This window comes from Miscanthus floridulus, chromosome 12, assembly GCF_019320115.1.
Source record: "Miscanthus floridulus cultivar M001 chromosome 12, ASM1932011v1, whole genome shotgun sequence".
NCBI classification, from domain to species: Eukaryota; Viridiplantae; Streptophyta; class Magnoliopsida; order Poales; family Poaceae; genus Miscanthus; species Miscanthus floridulus.
In genome coordinates this window covers 51,116,491-51,138,226 of record NC_089591.1, presented here as the reverse complement: position 1 = coordinate 51,138,226, position 21,736 = coordinate 51,116,491, and the positions used below count along the sequence as shown (strand labels likewise).

The window sequence follows — 21,736 nt, the reverse complement described above, 5'->3', positions numbered from 1 at the left end:
TCACAAACTACCATGTTAGTGATCACAAAGAGTTCAACAGAGCAATTATACAACACAACACTTCAGAATCAATCTAAACGCAAAGGCTAGCACCGACTAGATGTAGGGCTATTACTCGATCTGCGATCGAGGGCCTGAACCAGGATAAATCGACTGTTTCGTGCGTTAACCATCGAGTTCTGCATACGCTGAAGCCCGAACATACTGCCTTGGAGACCCCCGTGGTAGGCTATCGGTGGTCAAACATCAACAACTGGTGTCGGCACGGGACCCACAGGATACCCCACGAGGAAGGAAGAAGACCTAATCCAATTAGAATTCTTCTCCTGTAATCTTAGTAATAGTATTACTCTGTAATCCTACTAGGAACTCTCATTGTAAACCGACTAGGATTCTAGCCTCCTGACTATATAAAGAAGGGCAGGGCACCTTGGATCGGGAGTTCAACAGAGCAATTGTACAACACAATATTTCATAATCAATCTAAACGCAAAGGCTAGCACCGACTGGACGTAGGGCTATTACTCGATCTGCGATCGAGGGCCTAAACTAGGATAAATCGACTGTCTCTTGCGTTAACCATCGAGTTCTGCATATGCTGAAGCCCGAACATACCGCCCTAGGGACTCCTGTGGCAGGCTATCGGTGGTCAAACATCGACACTCTCCAACTGGAAGGCCTAGCCAAGGAAAGGAACGATGCTTGCTTCTGACTTCGGCCCGCCCCTCCGACCGGAAGGCCTGACCAAGGAGGAACAACGCTCGTTTCTGACTCCAGCCCGCCTCTCCGACCGGATGGCCTGGCCAAGGAGGAACGACGCTTGCTTCCGACTCTGGCCTACCTCTCCGACCGAAAGGCCTGGCTAAGGAGGCTTCTGACTCCGACCCGCGTCTCCGACCAGAGATGCACCGAATCTCTACTTAAAGCCCTTCTCCGACTAGCGCTGACCGGGGACGCTCGCTCGGTGAGGACCCAGGAAACGGGCGGAGCAAGTAAGGCTGGACGCTCAAGTAAACCACAATACCAAGGACCGTACCCTGTACACCTGTAGGACAATATCGGTAGGGCATGTCAGAAGGGTGCCCTACCACTTTCCAGGCATATCTAAACCCAAGCAGTGTTGTGGGCGCCGACGTTTGCCCTACAGTGTTGTGGACGTCATCAATTCCCATACCAGACGAACACGGTAAAACCCCCATATGCCTCTAGGCATCAACAGTGTTGTGGGCGCCGTCATTTGCCATACATGGTGAATACGGTAAAACCTTCTACATGCGTCTGACATAAACAGTGTTGTGGGCGCCTACAATCATCTTGTATCCGACACGCGTGGGCAACAAGACTTAGTAGCATATGTACACTCTTTCTCTCTCACTTGTAAGGCCGTTCCCTTCATTTATAAAAGGGAATGCGCTCTCCCCCAATTATGATCGAATCAATTCATGATGATTCGACCACCGTGATCGATTCACAGAGTCGAACAACCTACGATTCAAACGATTCCAACAAAGTACATGCTCAAATACTTAGCGCAAGTAGGAGCTCCCGTCTCTCTCGGCCCTTCGGTCCAGATTTCGACCGGACCTCTTGCACCCTCATCTTACTCCCTTTTGTTTATAATCCCACAACAAACTTCGAGCACCTGAGCTCAGGAATAAAGTCACCGACAGACTCAAACTGGACGTAGGGCACGTTACCTAAACCAGTATAAACCCTATGTCATTGAGTGCTAGGCCACATCCAATCATAACGTACGATAAAACTATAAATATTTACGTGTTGGTCACTTTCTGCACCGACACCTCTCTAATCTTCGAAGCCAAGCAAAACACCTTCCTCAATTTTTAAAACCGTTCATCTTATCTCCCTGATCCTGTTATAAGCAGTTTTGAAGACGGTTTTATCTTTTTCTTTTTTATTTATTTCAGTTGAATCTTTAAAAAATCATAGTAAATAACAGAAAAAACATAAAATAAAAAATCCAATTTTATTGGACTCCATATGAGTAGATATACATATTGAACATATAATGTGGTATGCTTTAGTACAAAATTTTTACTGTGGTTTTAGATCTATGTTTTTTTGTAATTAATTGAAATAATTCATAGCTACAGTTTAAGCATACAATAATTAGCCCATTATAAAAATTTCATGATAATTGGACCATAGAAACTGCAACTATGAATTATTCTATTTAATTACAGAAAATCATAGATCTAAAGTTATAGCAAAAATTTTATACTAAAGCATACCGTATTATATATTCATTATGTAGATCTACTCATGTGGAGTCCAACAAAATTGAATTTTGTATTTTATAAATTTTCTATAATTTACTATGATTTTTTAAAAATTTAGCCAAAATAAATAAATAAAAAGATAAAACCGTTTTTAAAACTGCTTATAATCAGATCGGGAAGGTAAGATAAATGGTTTTAAAAGTTGAGGGAGATGTTTCGTTCGATTTTAAAATTCAGAGAGAAAAAGTAGACTTTCATAAAAATTGAGGAAGGTAATACGGACTTCTTCACTCCAAAAGGTCCAGCAACGGTCGCACAGCTGCCCGCGACGAGAAGACGCGGAACGGTCATACGCTCATGGAGCCATGGATTCTTGGACTGGGTCACGGGTGGTTTTGCCTGGCCGTGTCGCTCCGGAAATCCTAGGCACTTGTTAATTCTAAGACCGATGTGTCAGTACCTGTAGATTCAGAGAGTCTTTAGATCCGACTACTAAAATTTAGAAGATATGTCGAGAGGATATTGCATAGGGTGTTCGAATACTAATAAAAAAACAAATTACATAATCCGCCAGTACTCCACGAGACGATTTTTTAAGCCTAATTAATCCGTTATTAACATATATTTACTGTAGTAAAAATATTGTCAAATCATGAACTAATTAGATTTAAAAGATTCGTCTCACAAATTAGTCATAAATTATGCAATTAATTTTGTAATTAGTCTATATTTAATACTTTATATGTGATGAAACAGCGACGAGCCGCAACCAAACACCCCCCCCCCGTATATCGGTGTACTCCAAAAAATGGAGTCGGCCAAGGGACTCGAACCCTGCCCACAGGCCTCCAGACACGGCCGCCTGACCAATCCAGCTACATATGATTACTATTGTAAGGATACCCGTAGCCCTATTTAATAAGGACAAACATGGAAGAATACCGATAACTCCTTGGTAAGCACAATCATGTTCTAAACAACTTCTAAATCCTACACGGAGGAAGTATACGTTAAGGCATTTTGTCTGCAGATGTGTCATGTGTGATGTATATACATACGCGCGGCCCGGGGTCTGTCAGCTGGTCCCCTGAGCAGAGCAATTCATTTCCCGTCCTCGGTCAGCTCGGGACTTTTGTCATCACCTGCTATGCGTACGCATATCAGCCAGGCAGAGTATGCCTATCCTATCCTTCCTGTGGCCGGGCGCCTTGGCCCATCGTCGTGAGCGCACCACCTGCTGGCGGCGTCACCAGCTGTCCAAAGACCTGGACCGGCCGTTGTGCGGTTGTGACTCCCCTGGGTCCGGCCCTCCTTCGTCGTCCTTGTCCATGCTGCCATGTGTACTGACGGCATCTTGACGGTCGTGCAAGGCGTGCATGTGAACCCTGAACGCTAAAAGAAGCGTGCGCGCAAAAGATTTCCCTCCCAAACTCTGACGGCGCCGAACTAAACGAGGGCACAGTATATCTAGTAATCTACCGCAGCTGGCAGCTAGAGAAAACAAATAATACTCTCAATGCAAAAACGCACAACATCCGTCCGTCGTCCAGCTCCTGCCGCCTCGAGCTTCCAAACAACCACCGCGTTCCGCTTCCGCACCGCACTCCCTCCCCCTTAAGCCCCGCAATCAATTCACTCCGTCACTAATCCCCCCCTCTCTCTCTCTCTCCACCAGTCCACCCCCCCTCTCTTTCTCTCCCCTTCCAAATCGAGCCAGCCAGTGGCACCACCATCATCTCACCGCCGCCGTCACCTTTACTCTCTCACTCACACAACCTACCCATGGGCGCGCCGCTGCTCCGCCGCCGCCTCCTGCTGTCTCTCGCGCTCCTCGCCGCCTGCTGCGCGGGCGCGTCGGTGGCGGCGGCGCCCAGGCTGTCTCCCAACTACTACCGCCACAGCTGCCCGCGCGTGGAGCGGATCGTGTCGGACGTCATCGCGGCCAAACAGCGCGCCAACCCGTCGACGGCGGCGGGCACGCTGCGGCTCTTCTTCCACGACTGCTTCGTCAACGGCTGCGACGCCTCCGTGCTCGTCTCCCCGCTCTCCTCCGACACCGCCCCGGAGCGCGCCGCGGAGATCAACCTCTCCCTGCCCGGGGACGCCTTCGACGCCGTGGGCCGCGCCAAGGCGGCGCTGGAGTCCGCCTGCCCCGGCGTGGTCTCCTGCGCCGACGTCCTGGCGCTGGCGGCGCGGGACCTCGTGGCCATCCTGGGCGGGCCACGGTTCCCCGTCGCGCTGGGCCGCCGCGACTCCGCCCGCTCCGACGCGCGCGACGTGGAGGGCAACCTGCCACGCACCAACATGTCGGCGCGCGCCATGGTGCGGCTCTTCGCGGGGAAGGGACTCACGGCCCGGGAGATGGTGGCGCTGGCCGGCGCCCACACCGTGGGATTCTCCCACTGCGCCGAGTTCGCGCACCGCATCTACGGCTACCGGGGCGCCGCCGGGCACGACCCGCGGCTCAACCCGGAGTTCGCGCGCGCGCTGCAGCGCTCCTGCGAGGGATACCGGACCGACCCCACCGTCTCCATCTTCAACGACATCGTCACGCCACGGGACTTCGACGAGGCCTACTACAAGAACCTGCCCCACGGGCTGGGCCTGCTCGCCTCCGACGCCGCCATCTGGGAGTACTCGCCCACCCGGGTGTTCGCGCAGCGGTACGCCACCAACCGCACCGCCTTCTTCGAGGACTTCGCCGCCGCCATGCAGAGGCTCGGCGCCGTCGGCGTCAAGACCGGGCGCCAGGGCGTCGTCAGGCGCCGCTGCGACGCGCTCGACTGAGTAGGCGTTCGTCGACGGCATTGCTTGGTGTGGCATTGGGTCGATCGGTGCTTGTAAGGGTTCCAATTCGATAGCTTAGGATTCGATGACGGGAGAGGAGGGGCTCTTCTTTCTTTGTACTTGAAAACTGAGGGCAAACTAATTCTGAATTGCGTACCAATGGGGTTACATTTTGACAGAGGCTTGGCAACCATGGATGAAATCTCCCAGATCATGAGACTGACCAGCGATGCTTGTTCGTCGTGAACCTGCCGCACGCACCGTCGGTGTTCTTGGCGTGGCGCCATCATCTCGTTGTCGTTTACTCGTTTCACGTGCGGCCGTTGCATCCTGTCGTCGTCCATATGACTCCATGAGAACGTCCACATCTGACAGTAGCACGTCCCCTTTGTTACTGCACGATTACTAGCGCAAGAATACAGTTCGCTGCAGACGACGTAGGAGTATCTCAAGCCGCGCCGAAGGATCCAAGCAGCAACGGACGTCCTCCGACGCCCTCCATTAAAACCGACCAACCTGGCCGACCCGTTGCTCTACCACGAGGCCACGACGGCTGCTGTCCACCGCGAACAGCAAGTCCGACTGCTCGAGCCCTGCTAGGCAAAGCCTTCGACTGATTTGAATAAAGGGCCCTCATGGGCAGTCGGGAAATGACGCTGGCCCGGACACAAGGTTCTGCATCCACGCCGCGATCTATCAACTCGGAGCCGTTGTACGATGATTAGATTAGCCAGAAGCATAAGAGAGCCACTGGCATGGGTGATGGGTCCTGCTCATCCGCTACTCGTACGGATTAACCACCAGCTAGTTCCATGGGGATGACCGGATGACGTCTTGTAACACGACAGGCAAGAATGGGTACTAATCACTAATCAGTCAACATAGGTGTGCACAACACATGAGACAGGAGAGAGGAGAGATGACAAAACGGCATCACACTGGGCTCATTGCTTCATCATTAGGGCGTGTTTGATTCGCCACAATTTGCCACAGCTCTTGCGCCTTAAGGCCCTATTTAGATTCCACCCAAAATCCAAAATTTTTTAAGATTTCCCGTCACATCAAATCTTACGGCACATGCATGGAGCATTAAATATAGGTAAAAAGAATAACTAATTGCACAGTTTGCCCGTAATTGGCGAGACGAATCTTTTAAGCCTAAATAGTCCATAATTGGACAATTTTTGCCAAATACAAACGAAAGTGCTACAGTAGCCAAAAGCCAAAAATTTTCGCATCTAAACGGGGCCTAAGCTTAGGCGTCCGTTTGATTCGTTGCCGAGCTTACGGCGTGCCGCAAAGCTAGCGCGTTAGTTCATTTTACTTGCCAGTGACTGCCAAAAGTCTGGCGCACAAAAAGCTCGTCGTAATTTTAGCACAGCCACGGCCGCGGCGTGGCACGCACAGGCGTACACCAAATACGTCCCAGGTATTATTCCCTCCGTACATAAAAGGATGCAATTCTCGTATTTTGAGGAGTGAACTTTGTCTAAAGTTATATAAAAATACTAACATTCAAGATAAAAATACCATTATATTAGTTATAGAATATATCATTATAATAAATTTATTTAGAGATATAATGTTAATACTGTAAGGATCCCTGCTAAGCCTAGAGTGGGGCATGAATAGGCCTTGAAAAATCTTCAACACAAACTCAACACAGCAAGTCAGCAACTGTCGGTAGTATCGACGTCTGTCGGTGGTATTGATGTCAAGCGTCGGTAGTACCAACCCCTACAGGAGAGCTACAAAATTAGAGATAAAGAGCTTCAAAATCATATCTAAGTTTTACCCCGATGTAGATGAAGGTGGAGTGGTACTCCCTTGCCCTTGGAGCACCAGTAGTTCGGGGCCAAAACCTAAGAAATAGCTGGAGGGAGAGAGAGACAACGAAGAACAAGTAATCACAACAACAACAAAAACACGCGGAACACAAGGATTTATCCCGAGGTTCGGTTGCCCCACTAAGGAGCACCTACGTCCCTATTGTTGAGGTGACCACTAAGGTTGGAGTTTCTTTCACCTTCTTACCTCTATTAAGAAACCACAAAGGTCAACTTGAGTTCTTCACTAAAAAAAGGGTGATACAAACTTTTCAAGATTCTCCCACAGATCGGGAGCTCTTGGGCAACGCCTAGATGGCTTGGGGCAAAGCCCCAAGAGTAACAAACGCAAATCCAGCCGGCTTATCGAAGAAATCAAGTGCTCAAGCTTTGAATCGATGTTTCTCTCACCAAATCGCTTCTCAACTCAAACTCTTGCAAGATTTGAAGCTAGGAGCAAAGGGGAGAGAAGAGAGGAGCTTTTGGGAGCAAGGAGGCGCTTTGGTCTGAGAGGTGTTCGAGTGGAATGAGTGGGAGTCATGGACCACTCCGTTTCAATACCTGGGCATTCCAATGCACCACAAAAGAATTAGTAATGCGGGAGAAATTTGAAAAAAGATTGAGTGGCTGGAAAGATAAATTGCTGTCATATGGAGGCCGCCTAGTTTTAATAAATTCTGTGGTAAGCAGTCTACCAATATTTATGTTATCCTTTTTGGAGATTCTGAAAGCGATACTACATAAACTGGACTGTTATACATCTAGGTTTTTCTGGCAAGGGGATAATCATAAAAAGAAGTACAGACTAGCTAAATGTAGTATTATATGCAGACTGAAAGAACGAAGAGGTCTGAGTATACTAGATCTAGATAGCCAGAACAAATGTTTACTTAGTAAAAGGTTATACAACTTAATGAGGATGGGGTATGGCAACAAGTCTTAAGAAACAAATACCTCAGCAACAAATCAATTACTCACGTGGATAAAAAGCCTAGCGATTCACAATTTTGGATAGGTCTAATGAATGTCAAAAATCAATAAGTTTTGGAAATTTTAGATTACAAGATGGAAAACACGTTAGATTCTGGGAAGATAAGTGGTTAGGCATGTCTAGTTTAAAAGAGCAATATCCAAATCTATATAATATAATGAGAAGGAAAAATGCTATGGTTGCTGATATCATGAGTTTACCTTTTAACATTTCATTTCGAAGATCTTTAGTGGGCCAAAACTTGGTTTCTTGGCATAATTTGGTTTTACCTCTTGTAAATGTACATTTAGATGATCATCCGGATACATTCATATGGTCTCTTCATCAGAATGGACGATTTTTTATAGCATCAATGTATAATGCTATGTGGAATTCAGATTTTATTTTATATAAAAGATACTTATAAAATTAAGATATCTTTAAAGGTGAAAGTTTTTCTTTGGTTTTTGTACAAAGGGGTCACGCTTACCAAAGATAACTTAATTAAGAGAAATTGGCATGGAAATGAGAAATATTATTATTTAAATAACCTTGAGACTATACAACATTTATTTTTTGATTGTGTTCTTGCTAAGTTCATTCGGAGAGTGGTACAATTAACTTTTGGCCTTGGACCTCCTATAAGTGTGACGCAATTGTTTGGAGCATAGCTTGATAATACCATGTCAAGTAAAAAACTCTTAGTTCTAGTAGGGGCAGGCGTCATATGATATTGTTTTTGATAACATACCCGCCTCGTCTTTTATGTAGGTTATCTATAGGGGACGCATTGAATCATGACATGGTCACTGTTCCAAAAGGAGGAGGAGTGCAGCTTGTTGCGTAATGCATGCCTTCTACTGGAAACTTCGACAATGGAGATCTTCGCCAGATATGAATGGAGGTTTAGCAATAGATTAAGTCTATGATGAATTTCTTTTGCTTTATCTCAGCAGTTTTGTTTAGCTGGTGGATGTGAGTGCTATGTGGGTGACGGAGTCTATCCCATAGTAAAATTTGTAATAATTTACGGTCACAAGCATGGTCACAAGCATCTCGCGATGTTGAGACTAGGATATTTTTCATTTGCTTGATCTCACGATGCTAAGACTGGGATATTTTTTACTTGCTTGATGAAATAAATTTCCCTTTATCTAGAATGTTCACATGCATAAATGAAATTAACAATTAGCTTATCAACTGATTAGCAAGGTTTTACTTTTAAAAGTAGACAAATCCATACTGTATTCTCAACTGGCTTGTTACAATAGTTTGAAATATATTAAAAAACAGGTATTGTGTTGAAGTAAGTAACGCAATAATTGAAGAAAGAAGTTTGTCAGTAACCTTTACTTGCCTCATCTGTTTCAGATTCGTACTGCACATTTTCAAAAAAAAAAAAGAGAGAGAAAAATATATGGTTAGAAAGGAGACGAGCCGACTGCTGCAAAAAAAAAATTGGAGTCAAGTGGTGACGATAATTTCTTTTACCATTAGTCATCTCCGCCTTCTCATTTTCTAGGCAATGCTCTGAACCGAAGGTCATATATAGTTGTCGAGAACCAATATTAGGATATCTAAAGAGGAGAAGCTAATGACCGTCAACAATGGTTCATCCGCGCGATCAAGAGCGCGACTACACCGCTTGCCGGGTCACTACTCGTCCGGCCATCTGTAAGGTCGAGATGGCGGACTAGAGGGAGGTGAATAGTCCTTTCTAAAATTAATCGTGTCGGCTAATCGAAACAAGTGTTGAATTAAAACTATCGGTCTAGCCAAGACTACACAACTTTATTTATGTTCTTTAGCACCTTTCAAAGATACTAATTAAGCAACAAAGGTGCCGGGCTAGCTAGAGCTCACCTAACCAATTCTAGAAGCAAGGTCACACAAACATACGCCACTAGTACTTCAAGCAACAAGGGAGCTCCTACACAAGCTAGTAAGCAAAAGCACAAAGTCACCTAAGCTAACTAGCAATGCTCAATAACAAGGCAACCAATGCCAAATTAGAGAGCGTAATTACTTAGCTACACAAACTAAGCAATGTGACTAACAAGGTTACACAAACCAAATTAGCCACGCAAGAGAGCTACTTCTATGCTACACAAGCATGAAAGTAACTAGTAAGCTACACAAGCTGACTAATTACAAGAGCAACTACACAAGCACAATGTATATGAAATATAAATACAAGCTTGTGAAAGGGGATTGCAAACCAATGGGAAGAACAAGATTGACGCGGTGATTTTTCTCCCAAGGTTCACGTGCTTGCCAACACGCTAGTCCCCGTTGTGTCGACCGCTCACTTGGTGGTTCGGTGGCTAATTGGCATCATCCGCCAAGCCCACACGACGGGCACCACAAGAACCTACCCCAAAACTGAGGGTAGCTCAATGACACGCTCAACTAGAGTTGCTATTCATGGCTCCCGCGGGGCGAGCACAATGCCCCTCACAAAGCTCTTCTCTGGAGCACCGCACAAGCTTCTTCCGGGCTTCGACGGAGACCACCACCAAGCCATCTAGGAGGTTGAAAGCTCTAGTTTGGTTTTGGTTAATTGATAAAACCCTAAGTGCTAACCTAGTTTATCAAAGTGATTATGAGATAGGTAGCACTACTCCAAGTGATGAAGCAATGGAGAAGATCATGATGATGATGATGGTATGGTGATGATCAAATGCTTGAACTTAGAAAAGAAGAAAGAAAAAAACAAAAGGCTCAAGGCAAAGGTATAAATAGTAGGAGCCATTTTGTTTCGGTGATCAAGACACTTAGCGAGTGTGATCACATTTAGGTTAGATAGTCGTACTATTAAGAGGGGTGAAACTTATATTGAAATGCGGTTATCAAAGTGCCACTAGATGCTCTAACTCATTGCATATGCATTTAGGATCTAGTGGAGTGCTAACATCCTTGAAAATATTTGTGAAAATATGCTAACACATGTGCACAAGGTGATACACTTGGTGGTTGGCACATTTGATCAAGGGTGGTGAAGTTTAGGTGAAAGGGTAAGAAACTCCACCGGCGGAGTGTCCACACGTAGAGTGCGGACAGTCCGATGGTGCCACCAGTGCCCTAGATAGAAAAGTTGGAGGTCACTGCAAGTGACCGGACGCTGGCCTCGATTGGACCGGTGCGTTCGGCCAGTGACAACAGAGGGTGCGCGTTTTGGTCTTATGACCGGATGCAAGGTCACTTTGTGATCGGACGCTGGCAGGGTGCATCCGATCAATGCTAATGTACGCTGACGTGAGATGCACAGAGGAGACGTTGTGTGACCGAACACGTCCGGTCGTGAAATGTCATGTTTGGAACCTTACTGGAAACGACCGAACGTTGAGATCCAGCGTCCGGTCACTTTCTAACTCACGCGTCCGGTCATTACTTGACCGTTGAAATCGGGCGATCAGTGTTTGAAGCCGAAGACACGTGACGCACATCGCACGACCGGACACTGAGGTCCAGCGTCTGGTCAATATGACCGGAGCGTCTGGTCGGCCTATGTTCAGTGCAGTAAGGAGCCCAACGGCTCTATTTCGTGGGGGGCTTCTATTTAAGCCCCATAGCCAGCTCAAGCTCACTCTCTTGCACATTTTCATTGACATAGCAACCTTGTGAGCTTAGCAAAAGCCCTTCCACTCATCTCCATCATTGTGAGATTGGGAGAGAATCCAAGTGCATTGCTTGAGTGATTGCATCTAGAGGCACTTGGTATTCATGTTGCGCTATGGATTTCACTTGTTTCTCTTGGTGGTTGCCACTATCTAGACGGTTGGAGCAGTGGTGGAGGATTGGCACGAGTTGGTGATTGTTCGTGGCCATCTCCGATGATTGTAAGGGGAGTTGTACTTTCCTCGGTGGAGTGCCGAAAGGTAACTCTAGTAAATTGCTCGTGTCATTGAGTTACCTCACTTGTGGGTTGGTTCTTGCGGTGTCCAATCGTGTGGATGAGGTTTGTGAAACACCTCTTAGCCGCCGAACCACCAAGTGTTGGTCGACACAATGGGGACGTAGCGTGTTGGCAAGCACGTGAACCTCGGGAGAAAATCGATTGTCTCTTGTCTTTGGCATTCTCCCGGTGATTGGCTATATATTCATCTTGTGATTGGTTCATCCCCTACACATTGGTATAATCACCCTACTCACTTATTTATATTCTTGCAAACTAGTTGATACAAGCTCTTTAGTGTAATTAGAATTGAGAGCTTGCTTTATTATTTACATTCATCTAGTTGAACTCTTTAGAGTAGCAAGGTTGAGAGCACTTAGTGACTAATTACATATTAAGTTTGTGTGCCTAAGTAATCATTGCAACTAGAATTGTTGGATAGATGGCTTGCAACCCTTGTAGAGCTAGAGCAAGTTTGCATTAAGCTATTTGTCATACTAATCAAATTACTCTAGTTGATTTATAGAATTTTAAATAGGCTATTCACCCCCCTCTAGCCACATTAGGACCTTTCAAGTGGTATCAGAGCCTTGGTCACCGTTTGATTGAAGGCTTAACAACCTCGGTGTCAAATTATGGCTCAAGTTGTGTCAACCATGTGGGGGGTAAACCACCGTTCTTTGATGATACATGCTATGATTATTGGAAGAGAAAGATGATGATGTATCTTGGTTCAATCAATGATCAAGTATGGGAAGTGACCGAGAATGACTATGCTATCATTGATCCCGATGATCCAACCAACCAAGATAAGATCAACAAGCAATGCAATACAATGGCTCTCAACACCATATACAATGCCATTGATTCTAAGGTGTTTGAGCAAATCAAGGATTGTGAAAGAGCAAATGAGGTGTGGAAGAGATTGGAGGAAACATATGAGGGCACACCAGCGGTGAAGAGTGCCAAGTTGTACATCCTTAAGGACAAGTTGTCAAGTTTCAAGATGAAGGATAATGAGAGCATTCCAGAGATGTTTTATCGGCTATAAGTAATTGTCAATGATTTGAAGGCTTTGGGAGAAAAGATCAAGGATGATGATGTCTCCCATCGATTCTTGATGTGCTTATCTCCAAGACTTGAGATGTTGATATTGCTCATCATAAGAGGAGGATTAAAGGATATTACCCCTAACCAAGTACTAGGTGATGTCATGACACAAGAGACATACCGTGTGGAAAGGGAGGGGGATGACAAGGATGACAAGAAGGAAGAAGAAGACAAGAAGAAGAAAAGCATAGCATTCAAAGCTAGCTCATCATCATCAAAGAAAAAGGGCAAGTCCAAGAAAGAATCAAGTGATGATGATGATCTTAATGATATTAATGATGAAGCTATGGCTCTCTTTATGCGCAAGATGGGAAAATTCATGAAGAAGAAGGGCTATGGTGCAAAAAAGAGAAGAGATCACACCAAGAAGAAAGAGTATGTGAGAAGATGCTACAATTGCAAAAGCCCGATCATGTAGTAGCAAATTGTCCATACAATAGTGACAATGATGAGGATGAGAAGAAGAAGCACAAGGAGGATAAGAAAGAAAAGAAGGAGAAGAAGGAGAAGAGAATGACCTTCCAAAAGAAAAAGGGTGGAGGCTATGTGGTCACATGGGATAGTGATGGCTCTTCGGATAGTGATAGCTCTAGTGATGATGACAAGAAATCTATCAAGAGAGCACTAGCAAGCATCGCCATCAACAACAAGCCCTCCATCTTCGACACTCCATCGACGTGCCTCATGGCAAAACCTACCAAGGTAAAATATGATGTGAGTGATGATGATGAATGTGAAAGTGATGCTTGTAGGAGTGATGATGATGATGAGGAGTACTCCAAGAAGGAGCTCATGGACATGTGTGAGCAAGTGCATACTTGCTTTGAGATGAAGAGAAAGGAGTACAAGGAATTGAACAAGAAAGTCAAATTTCTTGAGCAATCCCTTGATGAGCTCAATGCAACTCATGAGAGGCCAATGGAAGCCTATGAGAAGCTTGGCAAAACTCACTCTAAGCTTGAAAAAGCTCACTCCTCTGTCATGGAGCAAGTCAAGAAGGAGGAGGCCAAGAAGGAGCAAGTAATAGTAACATATGATGTGGGACAAACATGTGATATTATTAATGATTCTTTTATGCCCACCATAGTTGCTCCCACTAACACTTCTTGTAGCACTACTACTTCCACTTCATCCTTGAGTGATGGTCTCACTTGTGATGCCTCACTTATGGTGGAAAATGAAACCCTCAAGAAGGAGGTGAATGAGCTCACTTGTGCCTTAGGCAATGCCTATGGTGGAGAAGCCCACTTGCTAAAGTGCTTGGATAATCAAAGATTTTCTCTCAACAAAGAGGGATTAGGCTATACCCCCAAGAAGGGCAAGACGGCCTTTATCACTCCCAAAGCTAGCTTTGTGAAGGGCAATGGTTCGTTTTGCAATAGATGCAAGCAAGTTGGGCATATAGAGCAAAATTGCAAGACTAACAAGAACAAGCTACCTAATGTATCCTTAATCAAATTCAATTCTTTTTACATGCTTTATAAGGGTGCCAATGGTGTGAAGGCTAAGTTCATTGGTACACCAATTATGGGCCCAAAGAAGAAGACCATTTGGGTACCAAAGTCCTTGGTGACTAACCTACAAGGACCCAAGCAAGTTTGGGTACCTAAAAGAAATTGATCTTCTCTTGTAGGTCAATTATAAAGCCGAAGGAAGGTATTGGGTGCTTGATAGTGGGTGCACACAACACATGACCGGTGATTCAAAAATGTTCAATTCAATCAATGAAAGCAAGAGCAATGGGATTGATAGTATCTGTGGGGGTATTAACCCCTATACCCTTACGGCTAAGCTTGGGTCAGCCCGGATCGATGGGTCCGGTCCACCAAAAGACGACGTGCGGCCCAGCCAACCTGATTGGAGTCCCGCACAAGGAGTCAAGGCGGATTTGGTGATCAAGTAAGATCCTGGTCGGTTAGAATAGGAATCCTTATCTGGCCACATATGGCGATTGTAACTGACTAGGATTAGTTTCTAGATCTGTAACCCTGCCCCCCAGACTATATAAGGCAGGCAGGGGGTCCCTCTAAAAAACATCTCTCATTGACATACAGCAATACAAATCAGACGCAGGACGTAGGTATTACGCCTTCTGGGCGGCCGAACCTGGATAAAACCTCGTGCCTATCTTGTGTCACCGTCTTGTTTGTGGCTTGCACATCTGTCTACCGATAATCTACTACTGTGGGCATACCCCTAGGTAGACTGCCGACCATATTTCGTCGATAGTGGCGCGCCAGGTAGGGGGTGTGTGTACTGCTATCCAAGCAAACAAGATGGTCATCGTCTCCGGCTCCATGGCTATGCCAAACGGCCTCACGTTCACCGTCGGCCAGATCACCTAGACCATCGGCTCCGATGACTTCATCGCCATGACCACGGAGGAGGCGTGGATTCAGTCTGCACCAACCACTGCTTCACCTGCATCGACTACGGCTCCGACCACGATGGGTACGGCTCCGACCACGATGGATCTGGCTCTGACCGCGGTACATCCAACTCTGACCACGCCTGCATTATCTTCAGCCACGCTATCAACTCATCGTCCGCTTCCCCGCTACAAAGGGAAGCAGATCGACAACACCGACCTGCTCGACTCCATCGATCGGGTCGGCACCAAACTCGCTAAAACCCTAGCTCTGGTAAGTATGATTCAAAGTCAACCTAATGAGTAGGTAACTGCTCCCCATAATAGATCTACCCGACCAGCTCAGACTAGTCGTCCTACATGACTTGGTACAGATCTTGTGGTCATATCTACTCCTGAAGGGCGCTCCGCTCGTCGCCAGCCAGCCTCCACAATGGGTCTCCGGCTCTTTGAGTACGAAGCCCCAACGGAGAACCACCAGGTCCAGCCCTATGGCCTACGAAACGCTACCTCTAGCTACGCGTATAACCTACAACGCCGCTTGGATCTGTGTTTTATACACCGACCTCGGCCGAAGCCGCGCAACTTCATCAACATGATCCGGACTAAAGATTATCAAGAAGGATCTGTCCACACAGTCCAAGAGGGCAACTCCAGCTCCTCGTCTGGCATCGCATCTAATGCATCTGTCCACACCGAGCTTCAGCATCACGAAGACGACGGCGCCAAGTATGATCTGGATCTACCAGACCACGACCCGGGGTTCTCACAATTCCCGTCTTTCCCGCCAAGATGAGGGGATTTGATCCATGTCGTTAGTAATGACGAACCGCCAGCAGTTGGAGAAACAGAGCAAGAAAGGACTATGCGCGAAGTACGCAATATTGACCGGTTTAATCACCGATAAATCAAAGCCAAAGCAGACCAGGAGGCACGACGCATAAGGGTCCAGCCACGTGACCTCAACGATGCTTTCAATAGGGTGGGGGACAAACAGGTCTTCAGGACTCCAAGTGCCAACGTAGCCGTCGCCATGGCGACAATGCAACGGCTACCCAACACCCCGGAAACCCAAGCAGTTCACGATGAAATACAAGCCTATCTGACGGCTGCCATGGCCTAGACCACAAAGATTGTAAATCAAGTCTGGGCTCCATCTGTCTCAGTCAAGTCAAGCCATAGCCGCCAGCTCCCAAGTCGCTCACAGCCACTCAACCCACGTGGCTCGCGCAACAACGACCCATCAGACAACCGTCAAGGCGGAAACGGTGGCCACGATGGTGGTCAGGATGACAACCGCTATCGGGAGGACAACCATCGCGACATCTAGGACGATAATCGTCAAGACAACTGCAACAATCGCTGTGATAACCATGGTCATAGGGCTAATCCAAATGGCAATCGAGATCACCGCGATGGCAATAACGATCTCCGCCATTACCTTGGTGGACGCGATCTGTGCGCTCGCATCAACCAGAGAGCCGATGATTGAGCATCCTATGAAAGCTATCGCCGTATGGAGTATGACACTACCCACGGTCCACCGGGTTTGAAGCAGTTTACTCCACACCTTCGCCAAGTCATATGGCCCAAGAATTTCAAGCTCGAGAAACTTTAGAAGTACGACGGCAAGGAAAACCCTGAATTATGGGTCATGCTCTACGAAACTGCGTGCAGATCAGCCATGGCTGATGAGCACGTCATGTCTAACTACTTCCCAGTCGCTGTTGGCCATGCAGGTCACCAATGGCTGGTCAGCTTGCCGGCGAACTATTTTGATTCTTGGCAGGAGCTTAAGCAAGCCTTCATCGACAATTTCATCGCTACTTGTGAACAACCGGGCAACAAGTATGATCTGCAACGGATCTAAGATCGGAAGGATGAGCCACTGTGCGAGTACGTCTGGTGTTTCTCGGAGATGCGCATCAAGGTCCCATCAATCTCCGACAATGAGGCAATCGAGGCTTTCATCACTGGCCTCTACTTCCATGACGCCCTAAGGGACAAGCTCCTCCGGAAGAGACCTGAATCGGTCACAGCGCTCCTAGCCACTGCTAAGAAATATGCGGATGCCGACGACGCTAAGAAGATAATTATTGAAGAAGCAGCAAGGGTTCCACGCTCCGACCACCCCCACACCACGACGACTACCGCGGCAATCGTGGTCGGAACGACAATTTTGACCGCCGCAACTAGCGCAACGACTCCCACGACCACCGTGACCAACGTAATCAGCGGCGTAACCGCCGCGACGATTACAGGAGCAAGCGTGCTCGGGAAGACAACGGTGAGGTCAATACCATTAAAAAGGATGGCAGACATCGTAATTACGAAGACGACTACGCCAAAGCATTGAAAGGGCCCTGCCAGCTCCATCCTAAGTCAAACCATACCATGGAGAATTGCCGCGTTCTCAAGTCTATCTATACGCATCAATAGGCTCTGGATACATCCGACAAGCCTAACGACGCAGGGGAACAGCGCAACGAGGACAACGACGACGACGATGCAGACCCTCATCACAAGTACGTCAAGCCAACCGATCGCGTGCACACCATCATCGGAGGCAAAGTGTCCATCGAGACTAAGTGGGAACGCAAGTTGCTCGCCCGTGCTTGCTTGAATGTGGCCAACGCCGACAACCTCCTTGCTGATCCGCGACTTCCTCCGTGGTCTCACCACGAAATCTCTTTCAGCAGAAAGGACCAATGGGCTACAATACCTGAGCCCAGACGTTTCCCCCTGGTCCTCGATCCTTGTATCAACAAGGTCTAGTTTGACAGAGTACTGATTGACGGTGGCAGCTCCATCGATATACTATTCAAGAACAGTCTGCCCGCCCTGAAGATAGCTCAGGCGGATCTCAAGCCATACGAGGCACAGTTCTGGGGTGTTCTCCCTGGACAGAGCTCTACACCTCTCGGGCAGATCACGCTACCTGTGCAGTTTGGGACCCCAGACCACTTTCACACCGACTACATCAACTTTGTGGTCGCTGACTTCGACGGCACCTACCATGCTATTCTTGGTCGACCGTCGCTCACCAAGTTCATGGCCATACCTCATTACAGGTATCTGGTGCTCAAGATGCCTACCGAGAAAGGAGTTCTAACCCTCCGAGCCAACATGTACGCAGCTTATACCTACGAGGACGACAGTTTTAAAATAGCAGAGGCTCACGACCTCTCTATTCGCATGGCTGAAACCATGCTCGATGCCAAGAAGACCTTGGCCAACCACCTGGAGATCTCAGAGCTCGAGGCTCCATGCAAGAACATCAAGTCCAAGGAGCACAAGGTGATCCAGCTGGTCGATAGTGATCCCAGCAGAACGGCCCTTATCGGGGCCAACTTGGATCCCAAATAGGAAGACGTGCTCGTCAGGTTCCTGAGGAGCAACGTGGATGTATTCGCATGGAAACCTACTGACATGCCCGGTGTACCTTAGAATTTGATCGAGCACTCCTTGAATGTCAATGGCAAGGCCAAACCTATCAAGCAGAAGCTACGACGGTTCGCTCGCGACAAAAAGGAGGTGATTAGGGTAGAAGTTACATGGCTTTTGGCAGCCAGATTTATCAAAGAAGTGTATCATCCGGAGTGGTTAGCCAACCTAGTTCTTGTACACAAAAAGAATAATGAATGGAGAATGTGCTTTGATTACAGTGATCTCAACAAACACTACCCTAAGGACCCCTTTGGCTTACCTCGCATAGACGAGGTCATAGATTCAACCGCCGGTTGTGAGCTCCTTTCCTTTCTCGATTGCTACTCTGGTTATCACTAGATCGCTCTCAAAAAGGATGACCAGATCAAGACATCTTTTATCACGCCTTTCGGCGCCTACTGCTACATGACCATGTCATTCAGGCTTAAGAACGCCGGAGCTACCTACCAACACGCTATACAAGCCTACCTCAAAGACGAGATAAAAGATGACCTCGTCGAGGCTTATGTTGATAATATAGTTGTCAAAACCAAGGAAGCACATACCCTTGTTGACAACCTAGAACGCACCTTTGCAGCCCTTAACACATTTCAGTGGAAATTAAACCCAAAGAAGTGCATCTTTGGTGTTCCATCTGGCATACTACTTGGCAACGTCGTTAGTCATGACGACATATGCCCTAACCCAGAGAAAGTTAAAGCTGTCTTGGACATGAAGCCGCCCAAGAAGGTGAAGGATGTTCAGAAGCTCACCGGGTGCATGGCCGCTCTCAGCCGTTTCATATCAAGATTAGACGAAAAAGGATTACCGTTCTTCAAACTACTCAAAGCATCCAAAAAATTTGAGTGGTCAGAGGAAGTAGACGCTGCCTTTACACAGCTGAAACAATACCTTACGTCACCTCCGGTCCTTACTGCTCCAAGAGAAGACGAAACACTGCTGCTTTACATTGCGGCTACTAATCGAGTAGTCTTCACGGCCATGGTGGTCGAGCGAGATGAGCCTGGCCACATCTACAAGGTACAATGACCAATCTATTTCATTAGTGAGGTACTCAATGAGTCCAAGACCAGGTACCCATAGATTCAAAAGTTGATCTACGCCATACTGATAACATCCCAAAAGTTGAAACACTACTTCGACAGATATCGTGTGGTGGTCATGACTGAGTACCCTCTGCGAGACATCATTAGCAACAAGGATGCGAACGGGCGCATCGTCAAATGGGCAATGGAGCTATGCCCCTTTTCCTTAGAGTTTGCAAGCCGCACTACAATCAAGTCTCAGGCACTTGTCGATTTCATCGTTGAGTGGACAGACTTAAGCACGCCTGCCTCTACAGGAACCGATGAGTATTGGACAATGTACTTCGACGGCTCTCTCAACATCGACGGTGCGGGAGCAGGAGTCCTTTTTAAGTCACCATCCAAGGAGCAGCTCCGTTACGTCCTCAGGATTTATTTCCCAACATCTAATAATGCCACCGAGTACGAAGCATGCCTACATGGTTTGCACATTGCGGTTGAGCTTGGCGTTAAACGTCTCTATGTCTACGAAGACTCTGCTCTGGTCATCAACCAACTCAACAAGGACTGAGACACAACCAGTGAGAAGATGGATGCATACTGCAAATTGATTAGAAAGCCGGAAGGCAGGTTCTATGGCATCGAGTATATACACGTGGTCTAGGACAAGAATCAAGCAGCGGATGCACTGTCAAAGTTAGGATCATCCCGAGCCAAAATCCCACATGGCGTATTCGTCTAAGACCTGCTCATGCCTTCCATCGAAGAGGAAGATTCCATGGAAGACAAGCCTCCAGACCAGCAATTAGTGGCTACGGTTCCGGTGTCGAGCACCATCGAGCCGCCTCTAACCACTCATGAGCCTGACTAGAGAATACCTTTCATCAAGTACTTAATAGATGGCAGCGGTTATACTGATTGGACAGAAAACAAGCGCCTGATACGTCGCAGTAAGCAGTATCTGCTCGTCGATGGCAAGTTATGGCGCAAAAACGCAAAGGAGGAAATCTTGATGAAGTGTATAACCCAGGAAGAAGGCGAACATCTCCTGGACCAAATCCACTCTGGCTTCTACGGCAACCATGCGGCCTCAAGAACACTGGTCGGCAAGGCTTTCCGAGTAGGATTCTATTGGCCGTCAGTAGTAGCTGACGCAGAAAAGCTAGTCCGCCACTATGAGGGTTGTCAGTTCTTTGCCAAGAGAATCCATGTACCAGCACATGAGATCCAGACAATACCAGCCTCCTGGCCCTTCGCATGTCGGGGACTAGATATGATTGGGCCCTTCAAACCGGCTCTAGGGAAATTCACATGCGTCTTTGTGCTGATCGACAAATTTTCTAAGTGGATAGAATACATGCCTTTGGTACAGGCATCCTCAGAGAAGGCTATCACGTTCCTCGACCAGGTCATCCACCATTTCGGCATACCCAATAGCTTCATCACTGATCTGGGTACTCAGTTCACCAGGAACGCTTTTTGGGACTTCTGCGATGAAAGGAGCATAGTAGTAAAATACATCTCGGTGGCGCACCCTAGAGCTAATGGACAAGTTGAGCGAGCAAATGGCATGATCTTAGACGCTTTGAAGAAGAGGATGTATAGAGAAAATGACAAAGCTCCCGGAAGATGGCTCAAAGAGTTACCAGCCGTGGTCTAGGGCCTCAGAACTCAGCCCAGTCGTAACACCGGCGTCTCACCATACTTTATGGTTTACGGCGCTGAGGCAGTCCTTCCAGCAGATATAGCTTTCAGATCAGCACGGGTAGAGAACTTCGACGAAGGAAGGGTCAATGAAGTACAGGAACTAGAAGTGAACAGCGCAGAAGAGAAACGGCTCGATTCTTGCATATGTACGGCCAAATATCTTGCTGTTTTGCGTAGGTACTACAACAAGAACGTTAAAGAGCGGTTCTTCGTTGTCGGGGACCTAGTCCTGAAGTGGAAGATGAACCAGGCTAGTGTCCATAAACTCACAACCCCATGGGAGGGTCCTTTCATGATCAAGGAGGTCACACGACCAACGTCTTATAGATTAGCTCACCTAGATGGTACTGACGTACCAAAC

At 47.2% G+C, this 21,736-nt stretch overlaps 1 protein-coding gene across 1 annotated transcript; it reads left to right on the top strand.

The window, feature by feature from the left end:
• Window positions 1-3,897: 3,897 nt before the first annotated feature.
• On the top strand, window positions 3,898-5,205 carry LOC136498188 (peroxidase 31-like). The gene has a single exon (XM_066494143.1). It carries the CDS (start codon window positions 4,023-4,025, stop codon window positions 5,025-5,027), a length of 1,005 nt encoding a protein of 334 aa, XP_066350240.1. The 5' UTR covers window positions 3,898-4,022; the 3' UTR covers window positions 5,028-5,205.
• Window positions 5,206-21,736: the final 16,531 nt, after the last annotated feature.